Genomic DNA, 26,958 nt, shown 5'->3' with positions numbered 1-26,958 from the left:
CCTTTGAAACCTTGAGAATTTGGACCCGGGCAAGTGAAACGCTTCATTCGAGCAACTTCGAACGCGTCCAGCACACTTAATGCATAGTTTGTCCCATTTCATGTCAGGGACCCGATGGACATCAATACTGGAAATCGCGATCAGACAATTGGAATATTCATTTTGGAATACCTCCTAGCAAAGGTAAGGACTATATGACGTGAAGAAATGTACTATTTTTTACATATTGGACTACAAATAGTGTCTGTCAAATGAGCCGGATTATTTTCTCCATAGCTATAATATACAATATACAATAGATCCGCAAAGATCGTGAAATGTCGTGAAAATAGGCAATGGAAAGCTGGCCCTAGAGAGCAGAGATGGGGACAGGCTATGGCGCTGAATGAGTTATGGTAGGGGGGGGAACTTCCGTGAAAAAATGGCCGGTTGAGGAGGGACACCTTAAATACAATCCTGGGCCCTCATTTATAAATGGTGCGTACGCACAGATATGTGCGTAAACCGTGCATACGATAATTTTATTATCTTTATTAGCTTTTTCTGGTCATGCAGGACCGAGAGCTTTTACTTGGCCACGCAGGACCGACAGAGGAGAGAGGGAGAAACGGGAGGAGAAGAAGGGAAGACATGCGGCATATGGTCACCGGGTCTGGGAAACGAACCCGGGACGACCGCTTCGCGACTCAGCGCGCTATGTGGTGTGCTACTGGAGCGCCCGCGTACGATCATTTCTAAGCAAAGTGTGGGACTTATCAATTTGAACGTGTGCTTGAGATTGTGCGTATATCTACGCACAGCTCAGACCGTGCGTACATTGTAGGGATGGGCATTTTAAAGAAAAATCCAGATTGATTGATCGCATGCTATACTCGATTGATCGTGTATTACTCGAAAATGGAAAAAAACGTACCAAAAAGAAAAATTTAAAAATTAACTTATTTTTGTTCATTCACGTATGTTTAAGGAAACCAACAAACAGTTATAATCTTACACATACATGTGAAAAGATATGTAAAAAAAACAAAAAAAAAGAATTTCATAAATATTTATAATTTCGATTTCCCCCCCCCCATCCCTAGTACATTGCGCCCAGCGGTAGAATATGAAGACTGCAGACGGACGGAATATGCTTTCATCAGTTTCATGCATTAGTTTCAACACTGACGTGTTCTGTTATAGTTAATTGTAAAATAGCGACATTGTCAAACCCTATAAATCATCATCGATCATCATCATCATTTATTTATTCGTACATGGAATTACCACAGTCCAACAGTCACTTTCTAACGTGACGCCAGTGTTTGTTTACATTTTCATTTCATTCAAAGGATCCGAACCGATTGAAGTTTATGGATACCATGACTGTGGTAAGTTAGCGTTACACAATAAATGAGTTATAATAATACCACGAGTGTGGATTCTCTCGCCCAAACCCTGTAGCCGTGCATCGCAGTCATGAAAGGGGCTAACTAGGTCGATAGTCCAGCAACGTTGTGACTGTCCTATTCATCAATCTCACAATATTCGCTAACGTTAGACAGATGGAATACAGCCTTCCATCTAAAAACATAAATGAAAACTTACCACAGTCATGGTATCCATAAACTTCAATCGGTTCGGATCCTTTGAATGAAATGAAAATGTAAACAAACACTGGCGTCACGTTAGAAAGTAGCACTGGTGACGTGAAATCACTGAGCCCAGAGAGGAGTGGTTCGGCAAAAAATTGTTCCGAGTATATTTGCTTAGAAAACGTAAATGTCGAATTCAATTATTTTTTATTTCTCCACATGGTAAATACACAGGTCACAACATGTTTACAGGAACGTTTTGGAGTTGTATTTGGAGTGTATTTCGTGACTGTAGGGGACTGTAGGGAACTTCAGGGTAAAGGTCTGATCCACTTCCAGTGATGAAGCTAAGCTACGCTAACGGTGCGGGCATTCCCTAAGCCTAATGCATGCAGAGAGACAAAAAAGGTATGTATCTTCTTGTCTAACTCAGGGAAGGTGTTAAATAAGCTAATTTCCCAAAATGTTGGAGTTTTCCTTTAAGTTTCAATAGTCTGGATTTAATAAATAATTCGTTGGTACAGTATGTTCTCTTGAATCTACATTGTGAACTATTCTTACTGCTCTCTTCTGTAATATAAATAATGGCTTTATGTTGCTTTCATATGTGTTACCCCACACTTTCACACAGTAAGTCAAATATGGTAGGATGAGTGAACAATATAATATTCGCATATAATTATAATCAAGCACATTCTTTGCCTTGTTCAAAACAAAAACACTCTTGGCTACCTTCTTTTTTATGTACATTATATGTGGCTTCCATGTCAATTTCTCATCCAACATAACACCCAAACATTTTAACTCATACTCTTTCAATATTAACTCCGTCAATACATAATGCCACATTGTCCTCCTTCTTTCGATTAGTAAATATCATACATTTAGTTTTTTCCAAATTTAGGGATAACTTATTGTTATCAAACCATATCTTAAGTTTACACATTTCATTTACAATGTCATCTGCACATTTTTTAAGGTATTTTCCTGAACTGAAGAAATTTGTATCGTCAGCAAATAAAACAAATTGCAATATGTTTGACACTTCACATATATCATTAATATATAAAATAAAAAGTTTGGGCCCCAGGACCGAACCTTGAGGGACACCACATTCAATATTCATACATTCAGATGTGTAACCAGAGAGTTGTACATATTGTTGTCTATTTTCAAGATACGGTAGCTACTTAACCAGTTCATCGCCACCCCTCTCACACCGTATGTTTGTAATTTAGAAATTTAAATGTGATGATCTATCGCAGGTGTTACGAAGGATCAGATTAAACCGAGTATATATATTTATTTATTGATATATATTGAATAGTATTTGTATATCGTTTGATATCCCTTGTATATTCCTTGTACATATACACGGAATATCCCTTTAGCCTACTATAGCCCATAATATCTCATTCTCCTATTGGACAACGGACCAGGCGCCAGGGGACCAGCCCCCGGAGCCAAGTTCAAAGTTACCGACAAGACATGTCTGTACTAGCCCCGGCCCTGCCCAGGGATACGGCGACAGAAATGAGAGTGGCACTATTTCTTCACCGTGCATATAAATATAGCGCAGGTGGATACAGAAGTTAGTTAACCTAGTTTGTTACCCACTAAGTGAAGCCTCACCCACGATACGACGTGTGGTGAAGTATGGCCTGTTTGGCCCCAGAATAGCATTGAGACCGCGTGCGAATTAATAACTGAATTGTCAGAGTTTGGCACTGTACCGTCGAGTGCGACGTATTTCTATTAAGTTAATAATAGTCTATTGTGTATGGTGCATCGTGCGGTTAGAGTTCTAAAGTGACCAGCATCTCCAACGCTTCCTCGTGTTAGCTAGATTCTTATCCAGGCTGGGCCGACCACATGGCGCTTTCATCCGAGGAGATCTAGGCGAGGACCGAATGGACATGTACACTGGATTACCTACCCGACGTCTGCATAGCCCTGTGCGGCTGGAATATATATTTGCTTTGGTACTGTGATTTGTGGAGCGGATAATCGCCGACGCCTGTGAGTGTTGGATTTACCCCCGAGAGGAGTCAAGGTCGAGTCGGCGCTCAGAGAGCCTGAGGCCGCCTAGCTTTCTTCACTGTGGAGCTACAGCCTACAAGAGAACCAAGCTGTATTCGTCTGCGGATCAAGAGTCTATCGCACTGTCTTCTGTACTCGAAGTCTCCCTAGATATCGTTGACCAGACGTTCTACTACCGACAGCTCTCCTACCCCCCCTGCCGGCTTACAACCGGGAGGACCCCTTCCAGTATATCCCGCTATATCATTAAGTGTACCATAGATATAATTCCCTAAGAGCCAGGTTGTATACTTGCCTCCTGCGTAACCAGAGAATGGACATTCAGTATTGATTTTCCTACGAATACTCATTTGCCTTACAAGTGCAATCAAATGTAATATAAGTATCATATGTACCTTTTGCTCCATTAAATACTTGATTAATACCTTTGACTGGAACCGATTTCATTGTGGGAACTTAAGTGTTCATCATATTCATATATTGTGTACTGTATGGCCAGTAGTTAAAGTACATAAAGCGGTAGTGGTTTAATGATACCATACTTATCAATACAGTCAGGGAATTGTACCCCTCAGTTACAGCAGGTGTTCCCAAACTTTTTCAGCTCGAGACCCAAAAGAAAAATTTGGTGTTTCCCCGGGACCCAAACTTACAAAAATACATCATGAATTGCCATAACATGGGCGGCTGGGTGGCGTAGCGGAGATTGCGCTCGTCACCAATGCAAGAAACACCGGTCTCGACTCCCCGAGTCAGCGTTGCCTGCGGCTTGGGCCAGTCGTCATACTATCTCAATTGGCAGAGGTAGCGGGTGGAAAGTCGATGGGTGGGGATTGGACGTTGTGGACAGCGACTCCTACAGGTCGGTTGGGTGACGCCTGTACAGCAGAGACAGGAAGTATCGGGGGCAGCATGAGCCTCCCACGCGTTACTCCTCGCCACTGAGAGTCCGCGCTGTCTGGTGAAAAGATACTACAGGCTGCCTCCTCGTGTACCAGAGGGGACACGTGATGCAAGGCTTCTATCCTCACTACAGCCGACCAGTGGGAGGCATAGTCTAGCAACGTTCAAGACAGGGGAGGGGAGAATTGAAGGGGAGAATTGGCAATACAAAATTGGGATGGGAGAAAAATTTAAAAATAAGGAGAAAAAGTGGATACAAAAAATGTATTGCCATAACATACATTTATAAACTACTGATAAAGAACACAACAAACCATGCATTTCAAATGTATATGAAATGTATTTATTTAATTATAAAAGTACATCACAGCAATAATCAGAGTGTAATGTTAAGTTGCTCACCACCTCATAACATATACAATTTTGTAACACTTTTAAATTAACAAACATGTTCTACTCTCCTTTCTATTTCTCACTTTTTTCAACTCTCCATTTCTTACCCCCTCCCTCCGTCCCTCAACCTTAAGCAACATTCGGATTAATTTGTACTGACTTATTTAAAAATTCTACTGACCTGACATCATGCTAGAAGGGGTATAATATTTCATCTATGGCACAATGAAATCTAATGAGAGGTATGTGGCTGGTTGAAGTTTTCAACCAGCAGATCTATTCTAGGCTTGGTTTTTGAAAGTGCTATTCTGAGGTCATGCTGAGCATTTAGTCTGTTTCTGTATTTGTTTTTCATGTATGCTAGAGTAGAAAACCCAGATTCACATAAGTATGTGGTGCCAAACTGAATCAACACATCTACAGCTTTTTTATTAATAAAAATTAAAAAATAAAATTATTGGCGACCCAATAAAAACGGGTCCACGACCCATTTTGGGTCGCGACCCAGAGTTTGGGAAACGCTGACTATCGTATCAAATGCTTTTTTTAAGTCAATAAACACCCCTATTGTGTAATTCCTCTCATCTACTGCTGTGGTTATTTCTTCATATATATTCATTAACACATCCACCGCCATAAACGGCTTACGACGGGTTTGCTGATCATGCGAATTCCGCCAATCCACGGCGTACAACGTTATTGAGATCATATTTAATTTTTTCGCCATGGTATTCATAATTCCGCCACCCAGCCTCGGCTGAGACAGTGGGACTCGGCACAACCGTGCAACGCTTCAATACCGCCGCCTGGTGGATGATCGGGCGAGTTACTACCGGAAATGGATCTCTGGTGATCTCAGTGCATCTGGGAATTTCGTCCGGCAGTAACATATTGTTGCGGGACTCTAGACACACATCTGTGTAGATGGATCGCTGCCATAACTCAATAATCGATATGATTTGGGCGTTTATTGCGCCATACAAACCGGAAATGGATCTAGTCGATCGACGTCAAATAAGTGGGATCTTTTTACTCCAGTCTCATCGGCGAACGGTAAGAGGACAGTAACGTTACTTTCAGCTTGATGGTTTATTATTTTCAATGCAAAACCGCTCTGATCAATATATCACCCATACTACATAAAGCATTTACTGACGATCACAGAATTATAAACGACCCCACCCCTTTCATCCGCGCATGATGAGTCATACCGTTTAGGATCGTATTCAGTTGGATTTTTTAATATAGCGTGTATCGCGAATAAACTGCAATCGATAATCTATATTATGCGTTTAGGCCTATAACTAGCGTTCTAGGAATTACTCCAGAAAACGATAAAAACATACTTACATTCTAGATGGTATTTTCGTATGAATATATGAATGAAAAAGTATAACGTTCCTACATCCTGAACGATAGATAATCAATGTTGAATGGGCCATAGTAATGTCAATTTAGCAATACAATTTAAAAAGTTATAGCCCTGCAAAGAAGGTGAACATCTCCATAGGCTTAGTGTAACTGAGGGGTTACAAAACCCTGACTGTATTAAAGATTGTGATAGATTAAACCACTGCTAGGTATGTACTTTAATTACTGGCCAGACAGTACATCTAATATATGGTAGACACTCATAATAACACAGCACTGACAAAGAAATATCATTTGAGGGTATTTATTATTATGCAGTAATTGGTTACAGATATGAGAATTAGGGTCGCGCTTGTATGGCGAAGAATAGGCATAAAGTCAGTCAGTAGCATAAGTCAATGGGAATAGAATAATTCCTACGATGGGGTACTAGGCTAACGCCGCCTGGCGTAGAATGGCAATTATAGAGGGCAACGCTGGTACCGCTTGGAGACAATGGGTTCCTCCCAGAGTTGTAAGGTCTGGAGGAGAGAGGAATGTTCGGATACTCAGTCTGATCAATTGAAGAAGAAGGGGATTCACGTACAGAAGCCAGTCCTTGTAATCCAAAGCTCAGCATCAAAAGCAATAACTGTAATCCAATTGCACGATAGCAACGATGATAGCCAGCTAGCCTCGGTCCATGAGGCCAGCCCGAATGTAGATCCTCACGGTGTTAAATACAAACGACAGTGGAGATTAACGATGCTCTTCTCCGGGTAATACGTTCCACAATCAATATAATCCAACCAATACTGGTTCTGCAATCGCCGCCGTCGGTTCTCCTGTGCACATGTCCAGTAGGTTCTCCGACTAGGCCTCCTCGTGTGCTGGTACCAATGTATTTAGTCCACGCGCACTGGCCAAGGTCCACTAGCTAAACGAACGAACTGCTGGGTAATGCTACACACGAACGAACTGTTGTTGGCACGATACACAATAAATTAACGACTATTTACTTCACATTAAGCTAAGTCGAACTTGACGTTACTGCATTAAATCTAACACTTTTACTATTCACTTCGCACATGGTTCTCAACGCTCTGTTAGACGCACTGCTGCTCACTTCACTGTTACCGAACTGCTGCTGTTCGCACCTGCCGCAGTATATATACTTAAGTGGCTATCTAGTGCCGAACCTCAGTTCTCGTCTCGAATCAATACGCTGTCTCCGGGCATGTTACGACATGCCCGGACTCGCCTTTGAACCTGACTTTGGGGGCTTGTGGTCTGGCGCCGATGGCGTTATCCAATAAGGAAAGCGAATATTACTATGATTCAAACGCAGGCTTAAAGGGATATACCATGTATATATAAATAATATACAATGTATATAAAACAATAAATGTAGATTCTCAGCTTTAATCTGGCCCTTCACAACACTTAGACTGGTGGCAGTGATCATACATTGATGGATATAAGCGTGGCAGTTAATGTGTTAAGGCTAAGGCTGTTGATCGATTTGCCCTGAATCCATACTGACTCTCACTCAGCAGGTTATTCTTTTCAATAAAACTATCTAATTTATGAACAAACACAGTTCTGTATCGTATGGCTCCGCTCGGCGTCACTACTGCACTGTACCTCGCTTGTGCACGCGCACTGAATAAAAAATTCCACAATGTACCTTTACATCCCAACATTCGTCTGACCAAACCCCTATCAGCTTACCTTCATAAGTAGGTGTGTGGCCACCTACTCGCCTCCTTCTTCGCTTTCACCACAAGGAAGTGCGTTCGGTAGATCCCCACTTGACGAGGTTGCTAGTTGAAGAAAGTTGAGACGAGTTTACATTGTGCTTATTTTTTTCTTCTCTCATAAATATTCAAAAGAAAAATCTAAGTCATAATGTCTACTTCGGAGAGTCGTAGAACCACTCTTCACCAGCGGTTCTCCATTCCCGCCTCCGTCGTGCGTTCTGGTGCGGGGCTGTTGCCGCGTTCGTGGTCGGCAGCCACGCCCGGTAGGCATCCGATGGGTAGTTTGCCTCTCCGAGGAGCCAGTGCACCGGTGCCGTCGCCTCTGCGATGGCCTGGTCCTGGCTCTGGTTCCTCTGGTTCCGGGGAATCGTCCGTTGTTGAACGGCCGGTTCCGTTGGTTCCGGAGGATTTGAGACGCAAACTTTTTGCGTCTGCTCGGTCCCGTCGCAAGATGGTGTCCTGCAGACGTGAACGGCCTGGGTTTGGGGAATTGCTGGAGACCAGCGAGGATGCGTCGGTCTCTAGCTGCCCAATGGAAACAGAGGATTGCATGGTAGAGGCGGACGGGTTCTTGTTTGAAGGCCCAGTAGAGACGAATATCCCACCCGTCCAGGTAACACTGGAGGGGGGTGATATGTCTCCTTGGGGCGCCTTGTTCGACGATGTCGGAGAAACCCCTCGGCCTCATCGGCAGGATGCCCTACTATCAGCCACATCAGACTGTGGCTCCTTAACCAGTCGAAGCCTGCTGCATGTGAGGGATGCGGGTTCGGTCGAGGAAAGTCTGCAGGGGGAACTGCGGGCTTTGTTCCCCGAGCTTATGGCGGTGGCGGCCGCTGCAAACGGCGTGCCGAGGCCACAGCCACTGCCTGCTCCTGTCCCCGATGATCTAATAGGTCATCTCTGGCAGCGTCGCCCGGTGAGAGGGGTGGACGTTGTCTACCCATTTTTCCCCTCAATGGGGGCCTATGTTCGTCGGGGCCAGGTGGTGTCCCACATCATGGGCCTCACTCCCGCCTACGTACCAGTTACGCGGGTGGTGGGTTTGGTTGAAGGTATGAGAGAGGGTGTGCCACGGCTTGATAGGCCGATGGCCGCTCTCCTCTGTCCGGATGTGGTGTGGGAGCCGTTATGCAAGCCGGTTCTCCAAGGAAAATCGGCTAGGCGGTTGGCGTATTGGAGTGACCAGTCGTTCATCGCGGGTACACAATCGCTGGCTGCTGCGTCTAATATCGCACAGCTGGCAAGATTTGTATCCGGGATAATGACGGGCGGCACGGAGCGGTCGGAGGTACAACATGATCAGCTCACCCAGGTGGCAGGAGCTGTCCTGCATCTGACTCAGGTGCAGGCCATAGCCTCTGGGAAAGTGCACGCCCTGGCAACTCTGATCCAGCGCCACCTTTGGCTGGAGCAGGCCTGTGTGCCGGAGAAGAAGAGGGCTCCTCTTCTGACGGCCACCCTCTCCGATGCTGGACTGTTCGGGAAGGCCCTGCAATTGATGACCTCAACATGCAGAGAGATGGCAGAGGAGAGATCCGTGCTCCAACCCCATTTTCCACCTCCCGTCATCGCCGGTGGAGTCAGAAGGCTTCCACGTCATCGAGCTTCCTCCGCCGTGGCTGCCAATGCCTCCATCGCCACTGCTGGCCCATCGACGAAGGCCAGGAGGAGAGACGTGCTGCTGCTGCAGCCGGCCCATCTACGACCGGAGGAGACGATAGGGATCGACGAGACCAGCAACCGATTGCCTACCGTCCCTCCGGGGCTTCTCGGGTGGCAAAGCCCGAGCGGCTCGAGGCAGCAGACGCCGCTAGGCAGTGACTTTTTTCCCCATGCGGTCCCCTCTGTTTACCCCTCCCCAGCCCTCTCATATTATTTGTTGATTAAATAAAAAGTCCCCTTAAAAAGGGGGACTGTATTTTTTGGTTAAACAAACTGTGTGTTTCTTCACCAAAACATATGATGAGGTTGCAAAGTGTGAATCTGCATTGGTATACATTGATGGATGAGTTACGTTCGTGTTATGAGATTAAAGCAAGGTCTGCAGCATTCACTCGGTTATAGAAGGGTTTCTATCTCGGCCTGACGCTCCACATGCAGGTAGAAGCTGGTTGTATGGTCTGTTGCTTACACACAAAGTAATGTTGAACTACAACACTGTTGTGTTAGTTGCAGTAATGCTCGTATACACACGTTCCACGGCCTAGCCGTTATACTCTCTATCAGTGTTTTTCTATGTACAACATGGAATGCGGGTGTAGGATTCACACACACACACACGACTTGGTTTTGTTGTAAACCCTGTTCACAACCTGTGGGTAGCATGCATTGTATTAGCTTGCGCTATTCATTGGCATTCTACCAAAGGTTTCATATACTACAGTTGTTATTGTGTGCAGGGGGAAGGGTTTTGTGAGGGGGTGCCGAATAAACCCCTCCTTCCCACTTGATTGGTCAAATGGGTTTTCTCATCTCCTGTTGGGCCAGTCAGGGCCAAGCCGTTAAACGCCTTGGCTGGGGGGGGGGGGGAAAGGGTTGTCCTGACTATGCTCCTATTACAAACAGGAGTTGTGTGTGGGGTTTCCCCCCGTCATAGCATACGATACGTTGCTATGACGACGGCTTCCGTGAGTTAGATCTTTACATAAGATCTGTTGTGTCAAAGTGTCGGGTTAGAGCGTAGGACTTACGGGTCCGCTACGCTCGATTTTATGTGTAACTTGAGTCAGTTGGTCACGTGACTCGCAGTTGCCATGGCTTTTTCATTCTACGACTCACGTGGGAAGGCTTTCTGGGGAATTTCGGTCTAAATCCTCTGTGGAAGGGGTGACTGGATGTAAAAATATAAACAGTTTTTACCCTCGGCTGTGTAGACTGGGATTCATACTGTTGGTGCTTCCTTCTTTTTTATTAAAAAAGAGTTGGAGTTTAGGAAGCACCACACCCCTCTTGTCGTTCCCCTGGGCGCCTTGGGGATTCACTGAAAGGTCTAAATAGCCTGTTCATTGATGTGGTTGTGTCCCGACGCACGTTAAGTGCTAGCTCGGGGTGTTCTGTTGAAGATCAGGCGGGTGACTAGCACGCCTTGGTTGCTTGTGGTTAAAACAGCGCTTTTATAAAGCAACTGGGATGGAGGTTTTTTCCTCTTCCGATGACCTGTATTGGTTATCGACGGATTCTCGTTCATATCTGGGGGATGATGACGGAATGGATCTGAACATATGTAGAGGGGTCTCACGCCCTTGGGGTGGGCCACCAGGCGTGGTTCGCACCGACCGTCTGGGTGGCGCCTTCTTTTCATGTTTTAAGATCAACACGCATATCTGCCCCTTCTCCTGGAGTAGACATATCGGCGTGGTTAGGGCACGGGACTGGTTCTGGTCACGCTGGTCCAGGTCAGTTAAACACGTTGTCCGCCGGGGATGCAGATCTGCTGTTCTGGTACCCTGAGGGACTTGTGCTTTTTTCGGGGGGAAAAATGCCACGTCGGTCCGGGTGTCGCAGGGTTAGGCGCTATGGAGACCCTTGTTGGGTACATATTGTACTCTGCACTGTCGTAATGGCTTACGGCCATGCCAACCTGTACACACCCGATCTCGTCCGATCTCGGCCGCTACGCAGGTTTGGTCCTGGTTAGTACTTGGTTGGGAGACCGCCTGGGAATACCAAGTGCGGTGTGCTTGGGGCTGGTTCTCCATTCTTTTCGCTCCTCTCTCACGCGTGGCGAAGAGGGGGCTGTTGGGGTGGTCTTGGACCTCCTCTGGTAACCCTGTGCTTCCCATGCCGCCGGGCCCGGTCCGAAGTAATGTTTCGTCGACCCGTAGGCCTGGAATAACCCTTTTTTGAAAACTGAAACACTTGTACTGCGGTATAGCCAGTTATGCCCGCAGGTGTGTTTTGGAGTTTTTTCTTGGGGGTTATAGGAACAACCACCGCATAGGGTAACGACAGGGTGGTTGATTCCCTGGTGTGTTGGAGCAGTGTCAACTCCCGGGTTACCCGGTTGAGTGTGCCCCTGCACGTTCATGACGTCTGCCAATCATGTCAGCCTTCTCTGCCTCAACCCCTCTGGGTGGTTTTTTTTTAATGGAGGCTTGGTCATGCAACAACGCCAGCATACGCCCCTTCCGCCGGGGGGGCTGTTCTCAGCTAACTCCTTTGGCGCCTGTCTCGTCCGCAGTGCTCCAGGCTCAGGTTACAGCCTGTTGCCTGGTTTCCCCGGTGCGCTGCCTGCTTCCGTTGGTTAACCTTTTTTGTGTGCTTACGGCCATGCTGACTGCCTGTTCTGCAGGGTCAGTGTGCCAGGCGGTGTGCTATTGGGGGGAAAGGGCCCGCTCTTGGAGGGGCCTGATCCGAATACGCTGGCGATGTGGGGGGCGGTGTCACTAAGTGACCGCCTGGTGGGGTCTTGATGCCTGGCATCATTGACCTCTCCGGGCCCCCGTTTTCCAGGGGATCCAGTCCCTTCGGTGGGTCTGGGTCTTCCTTCGCGCTCCGCTGCTACGGCCTTGCCACGGGTTGGGTTTGCTCTTGACCCCGTGATTTCTGGGGGCAGTAACGAGGTTGTTCCTTCCGTTCGTTCCCGGGTGGCATGCGGGTTGTGCGTGTGTGTAGTCGTGGGGTCAAGCCACGGTCTGCTCACCCTGTGCGTTGAGTTGCTTGAGTGCCTCTTCGCACGGTCGGGTCCGTCGCCCTCCCGGGAACCTCCATTAGGGGGGGTTCGGTCCTCCCCGATCTGATGGTTGTGGGGGGCCTCAGCGGGGTACATTTGTCGGGCGATGGCTCTCGCTCGGCCTCCCTTGTGCAGTAGTGACGCCGAGCGGAGCCATACGATACAGAACGTTAGGTTATGGCTATAACCAAGTTCTGTGAGTAATGGTGACGCTCGGCGTCAGACGCCGCTGCTGCCCTTGATCTCACCTTGTGGTGAAAGCTTGGGAAGGAGGCGAGTAGGTGGCCACACACCTGCTTATGAAGGTAAGCTGATAGGGGTGTGGTCAGACGAATGTTGGGATGTAAAGGTACATTGTAGAATTTTTTATTCAGTGCGCGTGCACGAGCAAGGTACAGTGCAGTAGTGACGCCGAGCATCACCATTACTAACAGAACTTGGTTATAGCCATAACCTAACGTTTTCTGTTCTGTTATAGTTAATTGTAAAATAGCGACAGTAGTGTAATTATTGTCAAACCCTATAAATAGCATTTGGAATAGGTATTTCCGAATGAATTCAGCCTGGTTCATAGCGTTATTATAGGAATACTTCTCGCGGTGTGCGCTCAGATGTTTTCAGAGATATAGGGCAGTCTATTTGCAGAGAGAGAACATAATAATATTAAGTAGAGTCCGCTACCCGAGACACATTCTCCTTGATTTGTACCGCAATTTGGGACCCAAATTGGAGCGTGGAGCAAAACGCAGTGTTGGATGTCGTAATTTCCCCAATCCCCAACTACATACAAAATCCATATATCAATAACAGGAGGCCAAGAGAGGATTTTACGCCAGTTTACCCAACATCATCGGAGCAATAGACTGTACCCATGTAGCTTTCAAAGCTCCATCAATAAACAAATCCAGTTATGTGAACGGGATTCCACTCGGTCAATGTACAGATAATCTGCGATGCGCATTTTGGCTGATAACGTCGTTGCCGGTGGCTGGGAGGAACACGACTCATTCAGGCCTAATTGTATTTAATTCAATTGTAATGTTATTACTGGGGTATCTGTAATTAAAACATCACTTAAATGCAGATCAGGGTTATCCACTGAAGCCATAATGACTCTGACCAAAACCACGGACTCACGAGCGCACAATAGGCATTGTAGAGCGCAGAGTTGGCCTGCTGAAATTGATTTAATTTCAGTCATTACAGTGCTTAATGTCGGGTCAGCTTGTCATTTATTTGTCAATGTGCTGGTTCTGTAGCAGGACTGGGTCAGTCAACATCCTTGGCACCGAAGATAGTCTACACGCTCCCTCCTCCTCAGCGGAGTTGTCTGTGAAATTGACAACTTCATTGGATTTATTTATTCTCTAGAAATATCTATAATCATACGATTAAATATTGTTTAAAATAAAACGCTAAATACTATTATTCTGTGTGTCATGTTTCCAAATAAATTGTTCACAACGGGAAATGCTGTATACGTTCAATTTGTTGGTTAGACCTCCGTGATCAATCGCGCTCTCAGTGAAGTTTCTCATAGTTCGCTCGGCTTAGTCCATTATTTCACATCCCATGGGGGTGTTTCATTACCATATGGATAATCATGCACGAGCATAGACGGTATGAACAATGGTATTTATCAACACGGAGTGTGCATATGACCTGTGCACGGCACGCACGGTTGATAAATCCCGATTTTTCTGTGCGTAGACATTCTAAATTCCGTGCGTAGGAACAAAAATAGAACACTTTCTACGCATTATTGATAAATGAGGGCCATGTATTCCACAGGGACCCAGTGCAGTGTTTTGAGGATGAGAGTGATGTGCTCATATTTGTGCACCCTCATCAGGATCCTGGTAACGCTGTTTTGGACATACAGAAGTTTCTGGATGTTTTTGCCAGGAATCCTGATGAGGAGTGTATTGCAGTAGTCTAACCTGGAGGAGACAAATGTTTGGTTCACATTGCCTAGAATATGACATCTAATCTAATAAAAACACCTACCATATTACATCTAGTCTAATAAACACACCTACCATATTACATCTAGTCTAATAAACACACCTACCATATTACATCTAGTCTAATAAACACACCTACCATATTACATCTAGTCTAATAAACACACCTACCATATTATATCTAGTCTAATAAACACACCTACCATATTATATCTAGTCTAATATACACACCTACCATATTAAATCTAGTCTAATAAACACACCTACCATATTACATCTAGTCTGATAAACACACCTACCATATTACATCTAGTCTGATAAACACACCTACCATATTACATCTAGTCTGATAAACACACCTACCATATTACATCTAGTCTAATAAACACACCTACCATATTATATCTAGTCTGATAAACACACCTACCATATTACATCTAGTCTAATAAACACACCTACCATATTACATCTAGTCTAATAAACACACCTACCATATTATATCTAGTCTAATAAACACACCTACCATATTACATCTAGTCTGATAAACACACCTACCATATTACATCTAGTCTGATAAACACACCTACCATATTACATCTAGTCTGATAAACACACCTACCATATTATATCTAGTCTAATAAACACACCTACCATATTACATCTAGTCTGATAAACACATCCACTATATGCCACCTAATCTAATACACACTTGCCATATGACACCTAATCTAATAAACACACCTACCACATGACACCTAGTCTAATAAACACACCTACCATATGACATCTAATCTAATAAACACATCCACCATATGACACCTAATCTAATAAACACACCTACCATATGACATCTAATCTAATAAACACATCCACCATATGACACCTAATCTAATAAACACACCTACCATATGACATATAATCTAATAAAACACACCCACCTAATAAACACATTGCTGGCATGACAAAAATACATTGTGAAATATATTTGTAATTCCTCGCTGTTCTATAGCTTTTCGTGCAAAATCAACTTTCTGATCATCATCACTCCATTATTTTTCTTCTTCTTTTGTTAAATATGGAATAATCATCAGGCAATACCCCCTAAAATGGGTTTGATTTTGTAATGCAACCCTACAAATTGAAATGTATTTCAGACATCATGTGCCGTGTTACATAACCACATTCATATTCTCACATGGTCGCTTATCAAGTGGAGATCCCATGTCTTCTCATGTCAGCATGTGTCTTCCTCTGTTGACCAGGGCCTGACACAACTATGTGAGTCAGCACAAGATACACTATTCTTATGGTTCCCATTGACTCTGGGCAAGTTGTTCTGTGTGGTGGGGAAGTGAGAGCACCAGGCATCAAGTCACTTTCATTTAAAACTGTTCAGGATGGAGATACGCTGAATTAGGGGTGGACGGTATGGTCTAAAATGTATATCACGGTATAATTTGAAGCATAGACGGTAACGGTATATATCACGGTATCATCGTTTTTGATTAAAAAAAAAATTATTTTATATAATTTTTTTTTTTTTTTTATAAAATATATATATTATATAATTAGACTTGTACTTGTATTATCTGCGAGACATCGCCACCACGCAACAAGCTCCACTGTCTGTGTGTACTCTAGTAGCCTCCAGCTACGGCCAGGATTCTCTGGAGCTGCACCTGGACCTATACTCGAGTAGCCTCGAGCAGCGCTACGGCCAGGATTCTCCGGCGCTGCACCTGGACCCTATTGGCATAACGTTACTTAACTGTGCTCAGCAAGCCCTCAGCTCGAATACGCATCGAATCAGTGTTATAAGACATTGATATCAGGAACTATCTGTAGCTACTGCTAGCCGGATATATAACGTTAATACAACGCCTCAGTGAATTATTTAGTTCAATGGGACATTTCGTTTTGAACGGTGAACTAACTTGCGCTAACGTGAGCTAACAGGTAGCATACACGTCTCTCTACTAGACTTTGTGGAGCGTTTGTTGATGTCAGGAGCTATCGGTAGCTGGCCGACTAGATACCGTTCGGTTAGACAATGCCTCATCATGTATTAAACTAAAAGTGAATAGTTGACTGGGTCATTTTGTAACGGTAGCTAAGCTAACGTTAGCTCAGGGAGACGCCGCCATCCTCCCATGTCTATACGTTACTATATGAATTGAAAATGGGGGACCCTGATGGAAACAAGACAAACGACTTTCTCAGGTCTGCATCCCCTTAACAATTGTATGTATTGAGCCGTACTGTATTGTACCCATTCTGCAATCTGTTAAATAAAGTTTTCATTCATTCATTCCCGTCCCACTAGACTACTAGACCCGTGTTTACATGCGTGCGGTAGGGGCTGGCACGCCCACTGCGCGAAGCCTCCTAAATAACTTTTTCCAGTTCGCACATATCTATTATCTATGACTAATTCTATCTATTTTTAGGGGCAAATGCGAGTGAAATAGTCGCGCTGTGGTTACATGACGTCATTGCTATTTTAGAGCTGCCCTACCGGTTACACGGTATAGTCAAAATCCATACCGTAGAGCAAATTCATACCGTTTATACCGTCCACCCCTACGCTGAATGACTTATGGTGTTGTCATATCCAATTATTATTATTATTATTATTACCAGTATTATTATTGATGATGGTAAGTAAAGTATTACTGCTACTGTACTACTATTATTACTACTATATATTGTTATTATTGATTAATTGATTTGTATGTATCTAGAATTATCAAATTAATTGCACTCTCTATTTACATTTTGAATTTATTTGATTGAGTGAAATAGAGCTCCAGTGAGTGCACTGCAGAGTTCAAATGTATGAACTGAAGGGTCTTATATGAAGAGTCTTACAGGTGATATATTCGTCTGGTTCTGCTTTGCATGCCAAATGCTGAACACCATTGATATGAACTGTGAAGGATGTAAGTTATGAATACGTTATAGGGGCACTTTGTCAGCGGTAGGGCATAGGATGCAGGCAGGGACATTAGCTCCTCTGGAGCCTATCAACACACACAACTTTAACCATCTAGAGCACATAATGTCAAACTCACCTATCGATACACACAACCCTAACCCTCTAGAGCAGGGGTGGCCAACCCGCAGCTCGCGAGCCGCATGCGGCTCTTTGCCCGTCAATGTGCGGCTCTTCCATCCATACAATTTTTTTTTATGTCACTCATTCCATAAGGACGTAGAATAAACATTTACATTTTTTTTTTAATGGTCCATTTGCATGTTCTTGGTATCTGAATCTAGGGACATAATATGGATCAGTGTCAGAAAGAGTGTGTCTGTTACTAGGCTTGAGTAAATTGTAATGAACCAAAGGAGAATATCAATTATATTTAAAAAAAAAGAAAAAAAGAAAAAAATTATCTTTGACTGTGAATAACACCAAAATTGACCAGACCTGAAAAATCTAAGCAAATGAATAAAGGGAAGATGATTAAACAGAAGGTTTTGTAGATACAGTACTGAATTCTGCCATCTTTTTTATAATGTAAATTTCTCCACCATTTTTCATCATTTTTCACCATTTTTTACAAGACGTTCACAGAAAAGTAGAGAAACTAACTGTGTTCTGTTTTATGGCAATAACGTTCAGGTTTGTGGGAGATAATCCCAAAAAATAAGAGAAATAAAAAGGTAAATCCAGAAGTCAGATGATTGACAGGGGCTGGTGTGAGCTGGGTAGGGTAGTTTTTCGAAATTCGAAAGCCCTGAGACTCTTCCTTCAAAAGACTACACTCACTTTTGGCTGTGCCACTTCCTCCTGTCAATATGCGCCGGTTTCCGACTCAATGCCCTGAGATTTCTATAATCTTATATTTCACTAATAACAGTTAAAATAATTGGTAAACAAAGGTAATGCTGAAAATATACACTTTTACTGTATATCTCGGGCTTAAGAGGTGTGTGAGGCCCAAATTAAAAAGACATTAGCAACTTCAGAGGCCAGAGGGTGGGGCATATAAACACATTTACTATCAAATAGCATTGTGAGGCTGAACAACAGGACCAATTGACTATACAGGGTGCCGTGACTGAAAGAAAAGTTGAGAAACGTATGGTGTAGCTCTTTGTGGTACCACAGTAATTTTTGTGGCTCTTAGTCTCTGACTGGTTGGCCACCCCTGCTCTAGAGCCTATCAACACACACAACCTAACCCTCGTCTAGAGCCTATTGACACACACAACCTAACCCTCTAGAGCACAAACTCAAGGCTTGCGAGCCAAATCATCCGGCCCCCAGTCAGACTGAATTTACTTATCAATTAATTTTGGCCCGCTCTCTCACCTAGACACAACTGGCCTGTGATAGAAAACAAGCACACCTTGCGCAAATGTCCCGACTTTTCAAGCAAATGCAGAGAGCGTTATCCACACATAGCCTATTATTGAATAAAAATGCATCAATCTGCTTTCGTGGACCATTGGACCAATTTAAGTGAGGTATTGTTCTTCGTTCTCCAATAGTCCAGGACCAGTTTAGCCTACAATTGCTATTCTTAAACACTTTTTTTAGGTATTATTATGTGTCTGGCCGCAAAATCCTCTGTATATTTCATTTTGGCCCCCTTTGTAATTCAGTTTGACACCCCTGCTCTAGAGCCGGCAATAGGCCCGCCAACAATAATGTCCCACAAATAGGCTATATGTTTAAGCTATAATGTCCAAACAGAGAAACTAGCACCACCTAAAGAATGCTTACTATACTTTGTTTTATCCATGTTGCGAGTGAATAACAGGTATAGGCAGCGAGGTGCAATGTAGCGCTTGCTCAACATGAACAATAAAAAGTCTGTCTCCTTGAAAACCTCTGCGTCTGGGAATGGCTTGTTGTGCTTTGCGAGCGACGCCTTTAAAGAGGCACTTGTCACCTTGTGTTGGGCTGTGAGGCCTCGCACCAGGATCCTATTGCTGTGCATAACCAGCTATCAGTGCTTACATTTTGCGCTTTCGTGCCTCTGCCTTTGGTGGGAAGGACATTTTGAAGTTGGCATGCTTCGCATTGTGGTGCCGTCTAATATTACATTCTTTGCAAATAGACACACCTTTGTTGCAGATCAGACACGTGGGCTTTGCCTTAACTCAATGGCTGCCAACAACGAGTATACTCGTTATAGCCCGCCAATCGAATAACGCCAACAACGAGTATACTCGTTATTGGATCGTTATTTCTTTTATTCGCTATTTCCATTCATAAATCATCCAGGTATGCTGTGGTAGTGTGGCAATGTGTCTGAGATCGCAACGGTCCGATACCGCCGCCTGGTGGTATGCGGCCGATGTCGCACTTCCTTTCTGACTCTGAGGCTGTGCGTCATTGAAAGTCATCCGGGCGGAGTTTTCTTGTAACGTGGATCAAGATATTCACCCGATCGCATTGAATCACCTTCGGGACACCAGATTCATTATGCTGTTGGGGGTTATGGCGTGGGCCAAATGGACATACGATCTAGCAGATGGCAATCAAATAATTTGAATATTCTTTTTGGAGTCTCATCGGCCACAGGTTAGAGCAATTTAACGTCAATTTCAGCTTGGTTGTCCATTGTTTTCATAGCCATCGCCCTGATCAGCGTATGCTGTTGTACTAACGAATGCCGTTATTGACAATCAATTAATCAGAAACGACCCCCCCCCTTTCATGCATGCATGATGGAACATATTATACTGATCATATGCATTTGAATTTTTTATTGTAGCGTGTATAGGGATGAAATGCCAATGGATTAAGTATAATATGCATCACAGCCTATAACTAGCCTCCCAGGAATGACCCTAGACCACTCTAAAACTATACTTATATTCACCACGGTATAAAACGAGAATGTATGGATGGAAAAAATATTCCTTTTTCACATCTTGAACGATAGATAATCGATGTCAAATGGGCCATAGTATTGCATATATAGCTATAATATTTAAATAGTTATAGCCCTGCAAACAAGGTGAGCGACTCCCACCGTTTACAGCGCTGGCGGTAGCTACTATAGGATGAGGCTAATGCATGGCGTCCAATGAGTTAATGAATCCAGGTAAGATGAACGCATAGTTTTCTGTCCATGCCTCTTTTTTTCTGTTTTCACTGTCAACTTTCCTCTTTCGATTTTTGGATAGTACAATTTTCAATTCTTCATTAGCTAGCAACAGGTAAAATGGGCAATTAAGCAGGCTGCACAAATAATAGAGCCCCCAGTGGAGATATTAAATCCAGTAATAATGTGATGTGTCCTACATCTGATCGTTTACAGTTTATTATGCCATCTATGCAGCTAGTTTATTTTGATCAATTTTCTGCCTCTGCCTCAAATGTATGTCTTAGTTATAAGGTAGTATGTCATGGAGTTAAAAAAAAACAATATCAATTAATTAAATGAGCCGTTTTTCTTTTTTGGTTCTGGCCCGCCATATAATGGCTTGGAAAATGTTTTCCCCAAGGCCAAACTTAATTGCCGACCCCTGCTCTAGAGCCTATCGATACACACAACCCTAACCCTCTGGAGTTTGACCTGTGCCAGTTAGAACACACAGCATACCTTCGTGGGCGTGGCTGCCCTCCAGCCTGCTCTGAAGCTCCTGGTTGTCCCCCTGGAGTCTCTGAACCTGGGTCTGCAGTTCCTCACACCTCCTCTTCCAGTGGTCCTCCTTCTGCTGCAGGTCCTGCTCGAGAGGGAGGAAAGAGTCCCAAAGAGTTGTTAGGCCTAGGAGGGAAGACCGATGTGGACCTAATGAACATGAAATTCCACCGCTGGGCTGTAATGCAATGCTAAAATCAAAAAATTTACATAGGTCCTAATTAGGTTCTTCCACTCTGACAAAGAAGGTTCTTCCACTCTGACAAAGAAAAGACTAAGAAGTAAGAACTGAACCTATGCTACTAATTTGAGATATTCCCAGGACTATTTATTTTTCCAATGCCTACAGGCCCAGTGGGAAGGCAAATGATTGATCCCTGGTGAACCCACCTGTTCACTGAATGAGCTCAACTGTTGAACTGGGCACTTCATCGAAAAACAACAGATTCATTTTGCACATAATATCACATGGCTTTACCTAAACAATAAAAATTTTAAGTTTTAATTTATTTTTGCAGTGAAAACTTAGAAACAGATTCCTCATTGTCTAATACGTGATTGCTCTCTGTTCCACTGTGTGTGCGTGCGTATGTGTGTGTGTCTTCATGTTCAACGTTAAACTATTGTGCAACCTTATACACTGTATTTAATGTTTTTAAAATGCAGGAAATTACAGCAAATGGCTTTCTTTATTGCAATTTTTTTGCCTCCCCCCTCCAGACAACCTCCTAGTTGGATCTCGGCACCATTTTGTTTGACAATCCTGGGGAAAGCCCTGTATTCCAAGGCTCTAAACTGTTTTGTACACATTCATTTAGTTATTGAGAGTTAATGAGTTTGAATATCTCCTACTGTGATGTCATCAGAAGGACACTGAATCCTTGTATTGTGTCAATTACAGCTCAAAGCTGAGCCCGATACTCTCTAACCTCTCTCTCTCTCTCTCTCTCTCTCTCTCTCTCTCTCTCTCTGTCTCTGTCTCTGTCTCTCTCTCTCTCTCTCTCTCTCTCTCTCTCTCTCTCTCTCTCTCTCTCTCTCTCTCTCTCTCTCTCTCTCTCTCTCTCTCTCTCTCTCTCTGTCTCTGTCTCTGTCTCTCTCTCTCTCTCTCTCTCTCTCTCTCTCTCTCTCTCTCTCTCTCTCTGCGTGTCTATGTACGTTCAATGATTTTAAGTAGCCAAACATTACACTATAAAAATGAACTGGATAGTTGATGATAATACATATTTCACATAACTTCCTGTGTGTGTGTGTACGTTTGCTATAGGCTACTAATTTTGACATGGATTCGGCTAATTGGCTTAAACAATCCTGATTCCTGAGCCTATTTTATCAAAAGGAAGATATTGATTTACACATGTGAAAAGAATGATCCATGTTCTTCTGTCATATATTATATTCCGTTACTATAGGTTTTTGATATCATGATACTTAGGCTGGTATTGGTATCAAAGTCAAAATGTTGGTATTGTGACAAGACAACACTAATCCATATTGCAATAATTATTTCTATGTTTTCACCTAAATAATTTCATTGAGCTGTAATTAATAGAGTTGTTCCAATACCGATACCAGTATCGGAAATGCCTCCGATACAGCCTAAAATGCTGGTATCGGTGAGTACGCTTCAATTGTATGCTCCGATCCCATATGACGTAATTTATCAACAACACGTGCGGTATCCTCCTGCTGAGAGTGAGCATTAGTGAGCAAAGTGTCAATACTGTTTGTCATTTTAACAGCAGATACTTTCTTAAATGCCATCGTCCCGACAGAGCGGTGTGACGGGGAGCTCTGATGTGTTCGCTTGCTGGTGTTATTAGCATTAGCTGAAGAGCTAGCTGAAAAGCTAGTTTTAGCGTAACGTTACCTTGGCTAGTTGGGGCTATTCATAATCCAGCAATAATGGCTGCAGACCTGCAAGCCTAAGTGTCGTCACTGATCGACCTCTCGCACACATGCACGCAATTAATGACATGTTGCGGACAGCCATACCGGTGACAATGTTGTCTAGCTTTTAGTGCCAAAGGATAAGAGTCTGAGGCGGAGTGTCAAAAGAGAATGTTGAATATTTATTGTGCATTAAAAATCACAACATACACGTTACTACTAGCCAGAGCCTCTGCTACTAGCTAACTGAACCGGAGCAGACTGGATAGCAAGTGCAACCAATGTCCCAACAACCGTTCCGTGGGTGAACTCATTGAGCATAGTTGTCAATTAATGGTACTAATACTAATCTATACAATCACCTGTTGTTGAATAAATACCATTACTTAAGTTTCTAGTTATTACAAAAAAAACAGTATCTGTAGCTGTAAAAAAAAAAAATTAGAATTTATATAATAATTTTTTTTTTATGTATGCACTGGTATGGTATCGGATCAGTATCGCATCGGTATCGGCCGATACCCAAAGCTTAGGTATCGGAATCGGATCGGGAAGGAAAAAATGGTATCGGAACATCTCTAGTAATTAACACAAGGATTCAGTGTCCTCTGATGACTACATGGGAGGATATATTAAAACTCATATATGTATACATTATGTATGTATATGTGAGATTATATGCTACTATGAATCTGCATTGTTTTTCAGTGAAGTACCCCATTAAACAGTATCAAAAGTAAGAAAGGTACAGTGGCTTAAGTTCACTCACTGTGTGCATAAACAAAGAAGGCTAAAACATGGGATAAGCAATGTCAGACTAGCTCCATGTGATAGTCTTTTACAAACATTGTCTCATGGGAAGCCAGTTTCAACATATTTTTTCTTGTGATCCAGATGGACTTTGTCAGCTGATCTTACAGACTTTATCCTAGGGCTGGGAAATATATCGAGTATACTCGATGTATCGCGGCTTGTTCTACATGAGATGTAGTAAGTTTTTATATCGTGAACATCGAGTATATGTTGTCACGTCGCGGCTGATGAGACTTTAGCTTTAGCGCAGAGCTGTCCTCTCATTTCATTATAGACACATGACCAGCGCGGACCTTAAATGACATGCAATTGTAATTTCATTAGACAGACCAGCGCGGACCTTTAATGACATGCAATTTAATTGACGCAAGCAATGGGCTAACGTTAGCTGCTAACCAAGTTATCCATGATGACTAGGCTAAGCTAGATGCTAACCCTGGAAAACGCTCAAAGCGGACTCCACAACACTAGTTCCATTCGTGAGGAAAGGGGGTGGGTTATATTGACGACGCTTGACAACAGAAGTTTAAACATAACTTCATATTTATTGGTTATTCGTTTGTTTATATCATCCAGTTTCCATCTCCGTGTATTAAACTCTTCCTGTTTACATTCGAGTGTGACATCACCTACGGCAGCTTAGACCAGTGGTTCCCAAAGTCGGGGTCGCGACCCAAAGGTGGGCCGCGAGCAGCCACGGGTGGGCCGCGAAATGATTAAAAATAAAATAATAATAATTGTCAGGCCACTGAACTTAGAAGCAGGCCAGGACAGTGTTTCTAGTTGTATTCTAAAATTCTATTCTATTGTATTCTAAAATGTGACTATATGGTTTTATATTAACACTTTGACTGCCTAAAAACGCTTTACAACGTCATTGCTGGCCATGCTAAAGTTGCCGGGGGACGCTGTACAGCGTCCTTATATCAATATTTCAAAAATCTGGAATCGGATTCATATTCCCCCTCCGCTGGCCTGAGATTCACCAGCAGGACCCACTGAGCTCTCTGGCGGTTCAGGAGCGCCATCTGGTGGCCGATCGGCGCAACCGCTTAACAGGAAGCGCAGTAGAGGTTTTGCTGGTCGGCCCTATTACTTCCGGGCACTCGTATAGGTTCCGGCACTCTAGCTCGTCACACTACATAGCGATTGATTGCCAATAACTCGATAAACAACATGATTTGGACGTATATACCATTATACAAGCTGGAGATGGACCGGGTAATAATATATCCCATAATGATAAAATTTCTACTCGACGATGATCGCCCAACGGCGCGCGGAGACTGGGGTGAGTTTCAGCGTGTAACGTTACCATCTTCGATACTAACTGCTTTTATCAACATTTGACCCACATTAGATGATTGGTATAACGCTGCCCACGGAATTATAAACGCCCCCTCGCCCATCCGGTCAACATCAGATGACGTGTAGTAACTTCTAGAAGTACGTCTAGTTGGAATTTTTTATATCGCGCTGATTGCCATCAAACTGTATTTCATCATCAATATAATGCATTTGGGGCTATATATCACGTTCTGGAGAAAGTTGCAGAAAGAGATGAAAACATACTTATACATTAGACCATACTTTACTATGAATATGTGAATGAAAAAGTTTAACGTTGCTACACAATGAACAATACATATAGGACTTTGAATGGGCCCTAATAATGGCAATGTAGCAATAGAATTTAAAAAGTTATAGCCCTGCAAAGAAGGGGACTTTCTCCATAGACAAATAGCGCTGGCAATCTATGGTATATCATTAATTTAACCCAAGGCAACCAAAGTGTTAACTTAATAAATAAACAAAAACGGAAAATCTACTTATTTCAACGAACATTTCAAACTAAATAACAGATTATGCACATAAAACGCTGAAAACAACCGAAGCAACAATAGTATTTTAATGAGGCTATTATTATTATCATTATTATTTTGCAACAAGTTAGCCCTCTCATAAATAGCACATATAAATGAATAACTAACTTGAACTAACTTAATAGGATTGAAGTGATATTTGGCTTAAAAAATCGGCCACCTGGCAAAAAAAAAATGTGCATTGGGCCGCGGCTCTCTGACGCCTTATTTTCTGGGTCCCGGCCTGAAAAGTTTGGGAACCCCGGGCTTAGACGATCAAAACGCAAACCTAGAACAAAACCCGAGGGGGGGGGGCTCTCTCTCTCTCTCTCTCTCTCTCTCTCTCTCTCTCTATTCAATGATTTAAAGTAGCCAAACGTTACAGTATAAATACTAACTGGATAGTTGATGATATAAACATTTAATTTTCATGGTTTAATAATGCAAACATATGTTGCAGGGACTTATTATAATCAGCATATTGGCGTGACTGTATGCATCAAAGGGTTAAATCAAGCATTTTGTGCTTTAGAGGAAATGTCAAAATATCGCGATATATATCGTGTATCGTGATATGGCCAAAACATATCGCAATATCATTTAGGGGCCATATCGCCCAGCCCTACTTTATCCTGTGTTTAGACCTATGCCTATCTTACATTGTAGCACACACTGGTAATGACATGGTCATCTAATCTAATAACATGGCAATAAGGTTTGGGATATACCTTCCTCCAGAATAATTTGGTGGTGAATGACAATCTTCCAGCAACACACAATCAGATGTTGAAAAGCACTCAGCTGGACTATAGGTAGCAATGTGAGTTACAATCACAGATGTGTGTGTAGTGTACACAGCATTTCCAAATGATAAACCAAATCAGGAACTGTCTACACTCTATAATCAGTAATCACTGTAGTTGTGCTCCTCCACTTAAAAAAAATAGCACAATAACACTGGTTTGGTGTGGTTTGGTTTAAAACAAAATTAAAGTAGAGGATTTTGCTGAATGAGTGCCGTCATCAGCAATTAGCACATTGCACGGAGTCTCTGGATTGTCCAGAGATCTAGGTTTATCAATCTAAAAAACAGGCTAGCATACCGTATGTATGATTAGCAACCACACTGATTTTG

At 43.2% G+C, this 26,958-nt stretch overlaps 1 protein-coding gene across 1 annotated transcript in view; it reads right to left on the bottom strand.

The window, feature by feature from the left end:
• The window catches only part of rilp (Rab interacting lysosomal protein), a 144,973-nt gene that overhangs the window by 78,807 nt on the left and 39,208 nt on the right, over positions 1-26,958 (bottom strand). Inside the window, exon 2 of the mRNA XM_084328394.1 lies at positions 21,223-21,346. Coding sequence (XP_084184520.1) covers positions 21,223-21,346 — 124 coding nt within the window. The remainder of the gene's footprint in view (positions 1-21,222; positions 21,347-26,958) is intronic.

The sequence above is a fragment of the Notolepis coatsorum genome, assembly GCF_963971535.1.
Source record: "Notolepis coatsorum genome assembly, chromosome: 1".
Classification (NCBI taxonomy): Eukaryota; Metazoa; Chordata; class Actinopteri; order Aulopiformes; family Paralepididae; genus Notolepis; species Notolepis coatsorum.
The sequence above is the reverse complement of the archived record's forward strand: the minus strand, read 5'-3'. Positions and strand labels throughout refer to the sequence as shown.